The following is a 9,554-nucleotide window of genomic DNA, read 5'->3' on the forward strand; positions in this document are numbered from 1 at the left end:
TAAACCAGAGGCAGGGTACCCCCCCAGCATCCCCCCCCTGCCCCTGGCTCCACTGCAGCGTGCGCCTGCCTTCCCCGAGCCTCAACCCGCACGGATCCAGACCCAAATTAGCCGGTGCTTTTCCAAACATTGCCTTCCCGGGGCTGGCTCGGTCCACTGTGCCGTGCACAGCTGTGCAAACAGCTTCGCCCCGTGTTGTGGCGGCTTTGGGCTGGCTTGGACCCAGCGCTGGCCAGCCGGGGTTTGCACTGGAGCCGGTGCCAATGTCGGAGGACCGAGGCTGTCCCCCGAGGATGCATGGCAGGACAGTGGGGACCCCTGCAATGGATGGCAGTGGGTTGTGGCAGATTGGAGTTTCCCCTTAGCCAGTGCCGGTGCTGAGGCTGCATGTGGCCTGGGGCTGGTGCTGGGACCTCGGGCAGGTGCTGTCCTGCTGCCCTGGTGCAGTTCCTTGGGCCCTGTCCTTGCCCCCTGCCTGGGAATGGGGGGGTCTGGCCGTGCCCTGGATGTGCTGGCTGCATGGAGTGCGTCACCCTGTCCTGCTGGGACCCCGGAGTTGGGGCTGGGTCACTGCTGCAGTGAGTTGTCCCCATCACCCCTCAACAGGGAGGCCAGGGGCTTGGCTGGCCACCCTGAGCCCACAGACCTCTGGCATGACTTTGGTGTCCTCCCTCACCAGGAGGGAGGCACAGGGGTGGAAGGGTGGCTTAGGTGGGTCCCTTGCCCTGGAACCTGCTGCTGAGCTGGGACAGGTGATGGGAAAGACCAGGTCTGAGCTGGGTTGGGATCCTCTGCGGGGCTGGGCAGCTCCAGGCTGCACTCTTCCAGTTCTAGCAATGTCATCTACTCCTTAACCCGCACATCGGAGCTGGCCCCGGACCCCTGGGTAACATCTGTGGTGGCAGTTGATGCACCGGGCAGGTGGGCTTGCATTTCCAAAGACCAGTACAGGGCATCCCTGGCACTGCCTTGGTCCTCAGGGTAGGACTAATGCTGTCCCCTGCACAAAATGATGCTGGAGGGAAGTCCCTAAGCCTCTCCATCAGGGTGGAGCTGTGGGATGCCTAGTGCCACAGCTGCACATGCCCCAGGGGCTTGCTGGGTTGCCCATGTGGTCGTGCATGAGCCCGGGGGCATCAGTTAGTGATGGGCAGATGGTCCCTGGCAAGAGCACAGAATAAGTCTTGTGCTTTTGTGGGCACCCTGACCGGGCTGGGTGGTTTGTGGTGACACCCATCAGCGCCCGGCTGAGAGCTGGTGGCTGGTGGGACCCACGTGGTGGTTTGGGCCCAAGGATGGCAAAGGAGGGAGTGCAATCACACGCATGGCCCTGTGTCCTGGGCCATCAGCAGCCACGATGGCCATGCTCGTGGGGTGAGGGACGGGATGCAGGCTGGAGGCTGCAGGGAGCATCCCTGTTAGTGCCCCGTGCGTCCTGCTCCTGCTCCGAGCAGCTCCTGCCGGCATTGGGTGCTGGGAGCTCGCAGGAGCTGCAGGCATGCCAGCCCGAGCCTCTTCCAGGGCTACCTTGACACCCACATCCATCTCTGGTTTATGAACCCATCAAACCCCTTCAGCTCATACTCTGCCAGCCCTCCCAGATGCCTCTCCTCTGCTTCCCCCACCCAGCACCACAGGCTGGTGCATCGCCCTGCCCCAGAGCTGCTCTGCCCCACACAACCCCATGGCACAAGGGCTCTGCAGGTCCTGGGTCCCACGATGGCCAAAAGAACCCCCCCAGAGCAGCACCATGTGGCCTTCAGCAGCAGCTGAGAGTCCAGCTTCTTCACGTAGCCTTCAGCCAACAGGCAGGAGGGGTGTTCTGCAGGGGCTGGGTGCCCTGTGTGGGCTGCGTGGGTGGCTCTGTGTGGCATAGGGGTTTGCACATGCATCTCTGGACCCAAATATTCATGCTCATGGGTGGTCAGAGCCTGGCACTTGGGTGTTTTCCAGCCCCTAGGTCCAGCCGTTGGGTGGAGGTGTTCCCTGGGGTTGGGCAGAGGGACAGATGCTCGCAGACACCAGCTGGGGACTTGGCAGCTTCTGGCCCAGGAGACTTTGGTGGCAGTCACCATGGTCTCTGTGGCTGCCACCAAAGGGTGTCAGGGTCATGGGCTGCATGTTTTATCTCTGTGCCCCCTCCCTTTTCCACCTCCTTGGTGCTACCAGGGAGGTTGCCAGAGCCAGGGAATGTCCTCAGGGCACCGCAAGGCAGGCGCAGCTCTGTGAAGGGACCCCGATGGTACCCTGAGCTCTCTGCTGCACACCCCATGGGGCACGTGAGCCCCACATGATGCAGGACTTGCCCTTCCAAAGTGAGGTGCTCTGTGTATTGCCCCATGGTGCAGAGCTGGGCCCCGAGCAGGGCAGGGCAGAAAAATCCCATGGGGTGCCAGCCAGGGGGGACCTGGCGACCCCCTTGTGGGGAGGCAGAGGTGAGAGTGTACGTGTCCCTGCAGCTGAGGGGCAGCAGGACAGATGGGGTCACTGGTGGGGTGTCACCCACTGCCGTGGGCTGGGGTGGCTCCACACTTGCATGCTTGGAGGACGCAGCGTTTTCCTCTCCCAGAATGCAAACATGGCTGGAATCCATCAGCCCCCGAACTGCCCAGTCCTTCCCTAAACCCCAGCCCCCTGGTGTCCAGGGAGAAGTGGATTTTGCCCCCTAACACACCCCACTGCACCACGAGCTCGCCCCGGATCACTGGGCTCCTGCCTGACTTCTCAGTTCGTAAATCCACGCGTTGCTGTGATTGATGGCGGCCGGGGCTGCTGTCACTAAACCCTCCACACCAGCCCCTGACACCCGCATGGCTCATGACCAGGTAGCAAGAAGAGGCTGAGATAAAAATCAGCACGGCACAGCGCAGGGCTGGCTGGAGATCAGACCGGTGGTGCAGGCAGGCAGACCGGGGAGCAGCGCACATTGGTGATTCCTGACTGCTCACATGGCTGGGGAGGGTTGTCTTCTGCCAGCGAGCCACGCTGCCCATGCCACACACAGCCCCCAAGGTCCCGACGTGGTCCCTGTGCCCAGACGTGGTCCCTGCCCGTGGCCTGCCACCCTGCAGGGCTCCGAGCACAGCTGCTGCACTGGGCCCATGCAGCGGGACTTCCCTGCTGTGCTGAGCATGTCCCTGGGCCATGGCGCTCCCAGGTCGGCCCTGACCTCTGGACATGTGTCGTCCTGCACCCCCAGTGCATGGTGCTCCCAACCCTTCTGTGCCCCAAATGCGTGATGCTCCCACCCCTTCATCATCCCCAATGCGTGGTGCTCCTTCCCACCCCTCCTGCATCCCCAAATGTGTGGTCCTCCCACCCCTCCTGCCTCCCCAATGGGTCCAATGGGTGGTGCTCCATCCCCCCTGCCCCCCCGGTGCCCAGTGCCTCCGTCCCTCTGCACTCCCGGGGCACAGCCATCCCACCTCAGTACATCACGGGGGCAGAGCGTTCCCACACTGGTGACATTCGCATTTCTCACCGTCCACATCCCAAACGCCAGCAAGTCTGCCCCCCGCCCACAGCAGCTCTCGCCTGAGCATCTGCTGCCCGGCTCAGCCTCCTCCTCGCCACTGAGCAGCGCCCCCCGGACTCCAGGCCATGGACCTCACTCCCATGCCTGCCCCAGCTGCGCTTTCCCCCTTCCCCCTTGCTCCCCGCTGCCATCGCCTCTCTTCCCCCGACCAGGGACTTCCACCTCCCACCCTGGCCAAGTCCAACACCAACATGAGAGCCCACTCCCTCAGCTCCCACCCACGCCTGCACAACCCCTGCCTGCCCTGTCATACCCCACCGTGTCCTACACCCCTCCCTCACAGCCCGGCACCCCACAGCACCCCCTCCCTGCTCTCATGCCCACTGGCAGTGCCATCACGTGGTGAACACCTCCACAGGCCCCGTGACTCAGCCTCCCTCGTGGGACAGCACCCTTGTGCTTCGGTGTCCCTTCCCACCCACACCCCAGGAGCTCCCCGTTCCTGCCCTGAGATGATCACATCCCTGTGTAAATCCCAGAGCGTGCCCCAGGGACGCCAGGTAGGGCTGCAGACCCCAGGGCTGGGTGAAAATCCCCCCGACCACCTCCCCTGCCACCGGCCAGACTGCCCAAATTGCACCTGTGGGACGCAGCCCTGCTCCAAGATCTCATCCCCCTGGCTCCCCAGGTCAAATCCCCTCCAGTTTGCCGGTGTGTCCTGGGAAGTGACTGCCACATCCTGGGACATGATCAGGGACAGGCTGGATGAGGTCCAGGGGGTGGAAGCTGCAGTCAATGAAGTTCAGCTCAAGGTGCAAACTTTCACTGGAACAGGAATTAATGAGCATCTTAGTGGCCGTAAAGAAATGAAGGGATTTCTTGTGACTTGGGAGATGACTCAGATGGCGAGCGAGCCTGGATAGTCTGGACCTTATCTGTTTGAGGTCCACCTTGATGATCGTAAAGCACTTCTGGATGTTTGGTGAGGTCAAGCCATCTCAACTCTGTCTACACCGGGACTTAGGTGGCATTTGGGTATCTGAGTCTCAAAAAGCAATTTGTAATTCCCTCCACCGGCACCCAAGGTTACAGATATGCAGGAAGGAGGATGGGCTGCTGCACCCAATTGCCCCATTTATTTTGCCCTCAGGCTCTTGCTTTATCTCTGGGAGCCCAGGACTTCCTTTTGCAGGGGTGTCTGCGAATCCCAGCTCTGCTCTGAGCCCAGCAGCTCAACTTTGGTAGGAGGGATGGAGGATCCCTCAGTTGCTTTACCCCCTGCCCGTCCTGCCCAAATGAGGATTGTGGGGTTCCCTTGGGGAGTGGCGCCAAATAGGTCAAACCATTATTTTTTTTTCTTTAATTGAGCTGAACCTGAGCTGAGCTTTGCCAATTCCAACTGGAACCAAATCACCAGCCATGGACGGTGTAACACATTCAGGGAAAGCAGGCACGGAAGACAAAGAAGTGGCTTTGAGCCTGGGTTGACCAGCAGGTGACAACCATTTGGGTGATGATGACCACAAACTGAGAGTTCATCCATCCTAGAGCTCGATGATGTGTTCTCTTGTGGTTGAAACGGTGTCAACCAAGCACTCCTGGCTGTTGAGTCTTGTCCTCCCTTTGCCGGAGGATTTCAGCTTTGGAGTATTTTGTCGGAGGATTGCATCTTTGGATTTCCTGTCTTGAGCTGTTTGAACGCTCTCCAACCCATGTTGATCCAAATGACCTGGTTAGGCAGTCTGATGGTGGGTCTATCCTAATGCACAGTTGCAGCTGGAAGAAGATGTGCAATTAATGTCTTGGAAAAGGAAGGAGGGAGAGCAGCAAAATGAAGACTCTGGGCTGAGAACGGCTATGTAATAACTCCTGGGAAGCATGTGTGAGGGAGGATCCTGCCGGGGAGCTGCCTGGTCCTCCAGAAACAGCTTTAAGGGAGTAAGTTCAGAGAGAGGCTAGGAATCTGACGAAATGGAAATCTCCCCAATTATCTCAAGAATGAGGAGGAGGGGCCCAGACAGCGGAAACGACATTAAATCATTAGAGACAGGGTAACGCAAGTGCATGGGCAGATGCAGCCTGGCCTGCTGGAGAGGGCTGATGCACTTTCAAGAGCCTGCGGGGAAGGTGAAGGTAGTCCCCAGTGGTCCCAGCGGTCTTGTGGAGATGCAACCATGGCTCTGGGGTGGCTGGTTGGTTGCTTTCCTTTTCTGCTTTGGTGTTGGTGGGGAGCGTGGCCGATGTTGTCCCGGCAGGGCTGAGAGCTGAGTGTGGGCTGGAGGTCTGTATAATGGGTGTTTGGATGAGCCTGGTGGGCTTTTGTCTTATGGCACTTTAGGCACTGGCTGAAGAAATCTCGTCTGAGAATTATCCTTGTGAACAAGTAAACTAAGAGCTCATGTGGGTTCAAAGGGTGGGTTCAGCTCAGGTTCACAGAAGAAAAATCCAGCAGGGATAATCGCATAAAAAGGCTCAGCTCTGGCTCGGGAGGTCCATGAGCTGCAAACTGCTGTAAGCTGGGGAAGTGTTTGAGGATGATGTCTCATCCTGCGTGGGTCCTGTGTTTCTGCTGCTCACCTCTGCTGGTGGCGACGCACAGAGATGCGCAATGCCTAGGGGCACCATACCCACCTTTTGGCGCAGAAGGGAGGCAGCGAACCTCTTCCTGCAGCAAGAGAAAGGGCAGGCAGGAAAGGCAGGAAGGCGTTTGGTGCTGTTTCACATGCATCAGCAGGGAGCATGAAGCACCTGGGACCATTATAACCAATGTGCAAATGTGGTTCCCAAAGAGCCCTCAGTGCCCTTCAATGAAGACCATCCATGCTCTGCTGGTAGGACTGGGATTTGGGGATTGAGATGGCAGCAGTGAAGTGGCAGTGTCGGAGGAGGCTTCAGTGCCCTAGGAGAGCCTCTCCAGGTTTATCCTATCCCTGCTTTTGAGGGTTGGTCTCTTTGCAGCCCACTGGACATCACATACTTGGCCAAGCCAAGCCTTCCTCTTCCAGACTGACCCGAACTCATGTCTGCTCCCTGCTGGCGTTGTCCTGCCATGAGGCTGAGGCCAGGAGGTCACCCCTTGGTGCCACAGCCTGGTGACCTTCACCAGGTCTGGTCTGTAAGCAGTGAGGCTCTGGCTGGCACGGCGGGCCTTGGGGGAGGTTGTTTGGTCTCCATGGGGTGTCCAGGATCGACGGCAGAGCTTAGTGTGCATTGGGTCTGGGACAGAAACGATGGCAGTGCTGGGTGGAAGAGACCTCAGGAGGTCTCTAGGCCAACCTCTACCACAGTCAACACCAGAGACAAGCCCGATGCCCAGTCCTGTGCTGGGGCTCAGCGGGCTGCGGGCAGTGTGGTGGTGTCCCGGCTCCTGGCTGGGATGGGAGGAAGCACAAGGGCTCTGCAGCTCCTGTTTTGGACCCCTCCGCTACGGTCCATGCGGGCTGTGGAGGAGCCTGGTCCCTTCCTGGTCAGCAGAAAAACCGTGTGCTGGGGATGTGAGGGGGCGTCTGACCCTGGCCCCAAGGTGGGAAGACGCTGGACTCTGTGCGCTTGCTGGCAGCTCACCAGCGAGCCGTGCTTCACTGCTGGGTGATGGAGCTCCGTGCTTCACCTCAAGCCACCCCACACATGCCGGCCGCTCACCACGGGTTCCCAAAGCGTGGGCTGTGTGTGTGGGTCCTCACCGTGACCCACTGCCCCCCTGCCAGGCACGCCGATACACACAGAGCCACGGATGCTTTCAAGCTCTGTTCAGCACAGATGCTCCGTGTGATGCCAGATCTTTTATGTTTCTTGGCCCCCGGTTCCTTGGCCATCTCGCCAGGTATGGAACTATCCCAGCTATTTCCTGCTGTACTGCAAAAAAAAAATTATAATTAAATAATACAACCCTTCCCCCTGTTTGATATAAATACACACTGCAGCTGCCCAGCCCCCTGGCTGGATGAGGAGCATTGCAGACGGATTGCGTCTCGCAACAGCACAGCCAGCACCCCCGTGCCCTGCTTGTTCCCTTTGGCAAGGGGAGCAGAAGGGGCTGCCATGGTCATGGCCCGGACCCAGCTCCCATTGCAGCTGGAGTGATTTATGGTCTGGTTCCCTCCTCCTGACAAGCACATCCCGGGACGATGTGCTTCTGCACTGAGCAGGGCGAGGGGAGCTCGCGGCCCTCCGGGGCTGGTGGTGCCCCGTGGAGCTGCCCCGTCCCCTGGCAGGGCTTGCGGCCGAGGAGCACAGTCTCCTGTCAATCCTGGCAGCCTGGGGGTCAGCGGTGGTGAGAGACACCCCGCCCCAGTGTATTTTCCTAGCGACTAGTTTATATTTTCTATCCCATGGTGAGTGCACCAGGGGTCTGGTGTCCTGGGATTACCCTCCCATAATCCCAATTTTTCAGTCCCCTTGCTGCCCTGTTCCCAGGCTGGGGTGATGGGTGCTTCCCAGCTCAGAAACCTGCCCAGGCAGGGAAACCCAGCCCTGAAGTGCGGCTCCCTGTGGGGATCTTGCCGCTGGGAGGGGGGTGACAGGTTGGGCAAGGGTGCACTTTGCTCCAGGACCTTTGCCATGTGGGTGCTGTGCTGCGCTGCGGGGCTGGTGGGCTCTCATAAGAGCCTAAAATGTACAGCTCGGGGCAATGCACCCACAGCAGATGCTCTGCTCCTGTCGCAGCGAAGTCAGCGAGTGGATTTGCTGTCCCTAGGCTTGTCCCTGGTTGCCCTCTGCAAGGATGGTTATGTGGTGGGGGAATGGGCTGCTGATGGGACACGGCAGTGGGACTGCGATGGGGAGAAGACCTGGAGACCTGATGGCCCCCAGGCTTGCTGCTATTTTGAGCTCTCTGGTGGGGCTTTGGGTGGGAGCAGCCTGTTCACCCGTGAGGCACCCATCCCGGCTTGAGGCAACAGGAAGGCCAAGACAGGCTCAAGCCCAGGGCTGCATCCGTGGGTGCTTGAGGCAAGGGTGGAGGTCATGGTCTCTCCTCCAAGTGCCTCCAGCTCCCACCCCACCAGCCCCCGGCTCCTGTCCCCCTTCCTCCTGCTCAGTCCTTGCTGGCAGTGGGGCTCTGTGCCCTGGCTCTGCCCGGCCTGGCCCTCAGCCTCCCACTGGTGCAGAAGGAGGAGCAATGATTTTTACAATTACGGGGTGCATTCTGGAAGAGGGAACTGCCTGGGTTCACCGCCCATGCCAGAGCTGTGACCCACCAGGGCTGCTCCTTGCCAGGGCTCAGGCTCCATGGCTGCAGCCGGTTTTCAGAAAAAAAAAATAAAAATCCCAGCCATTAATTAAATAACCGAGGTCCTGGGCAACCCTGCCATGAGGGGCAATGCTGGGAAAATGTGCGGGACCTTGAGCCCCTCTTTTCCCCACCCCATGGGGGCCCGTGGGTGGGGTAGGATGCTCGCCTGGCCCCCAGGCCGGTGCTCTGCAGAGGCTGGGTACCACAGGGAGTCCCATGAAAGCATCCCTGGGTGCCACCAGCCCTACCTGACGGTGGGCATGACCCTGGCCCTGGCTCTGGCTGTGGGCGAGCTCTCTGGGGCAGTGCCCAGCAGGCAGGGGCCAGTGCCCGGGGCCGTGTGCGTGTGGTAGGTCTTGTGTTATTTTGTCTGATCTTTTCCGGGCCGAGAGCAAGCAAGCTATGGTTTGAATTCCAGTTTCACTGTAATTATTCTGTTATCTCTCCGCCAGGGTCTGGTTTCACTCATGCTTTGGGTTGCTGTCTGCCGTGAATGGATGTCTCCCTTAGCAAGGGCTGTTCCAAAGCTTTCCCTGTCTCTGCCCATTTCCACTCCCCCGCTGCCCTCGCAGACCTCCGTGCTCCCCTCAGCCCTGAGCCTGCAGCCCCCGCAGCACGGGCAGGGCGAAGGCTCCCAGGAAGCGCAGCACCCGCAAACCTGGACCTGGGCAAGCGCGCCTGCCAGCTGCCCATCCCCTCCCCAGGGCACAGGTCTGTTTTGGCCGGGAGACTGGCCAGGACAATGCAGCAGGACCACGGGGGGTGAGGAGGATGAGGGGAGCCGCAGGGAAGGGGCACCGGGGGCCGTACCATTCCCTGCCCTGCCCGCTCCGGTACCCTGGGCTT

General features: G+C 60.0%; 1 protein-coding gene across 1 annotated transcript in view; it reads right to left on the bottom strand.

Annotated features, from left to right (window-relative positions):
• The window catches only part of METTL27 (methyltransferase like 27), a 13,289-nt gene extending 4,319 nt beyond the window's left edge, over positions 1 to 8,970 (bottom strand). The window contains exons 1-3 of the mRNA XM_035900520.1: positions 8,957 to 8,970; positions 6,107 to 6,140; positions 1,955 to 2,056 (exon numbers count right to left, since the gene is read on the bottom strand). Coding sequence (XP_035756413.1) covers positions 1,955 to 2,056; positions 6,107 to 6,140; positions 8,957 to 8,970 — 150 coding nt within the window. The remainder of the gene's footprint in view (positions 1 to 1,954; positions 2,057 to 6,106; positions 6,141 to 8,956) is intronic.
• Between the last annotated feature and the right edge of the window lie 584 nt (positions 8,971 to 9,554).

Source organism: Egretta garzetta, unplaced genomic scaffold, assembly GCF_000687185.1.
Source record: "Egretta garzetta isolate BGI_Z169 unplaced genomic scaffold, ASM68718v1 scaffold108, whole genome shotgun sequence".
NCBI lineage: Eukaryota > Metazoa > Chordata > Aves > Pelecaniformes > Ardeidae > Egretta > Egretta garzetta.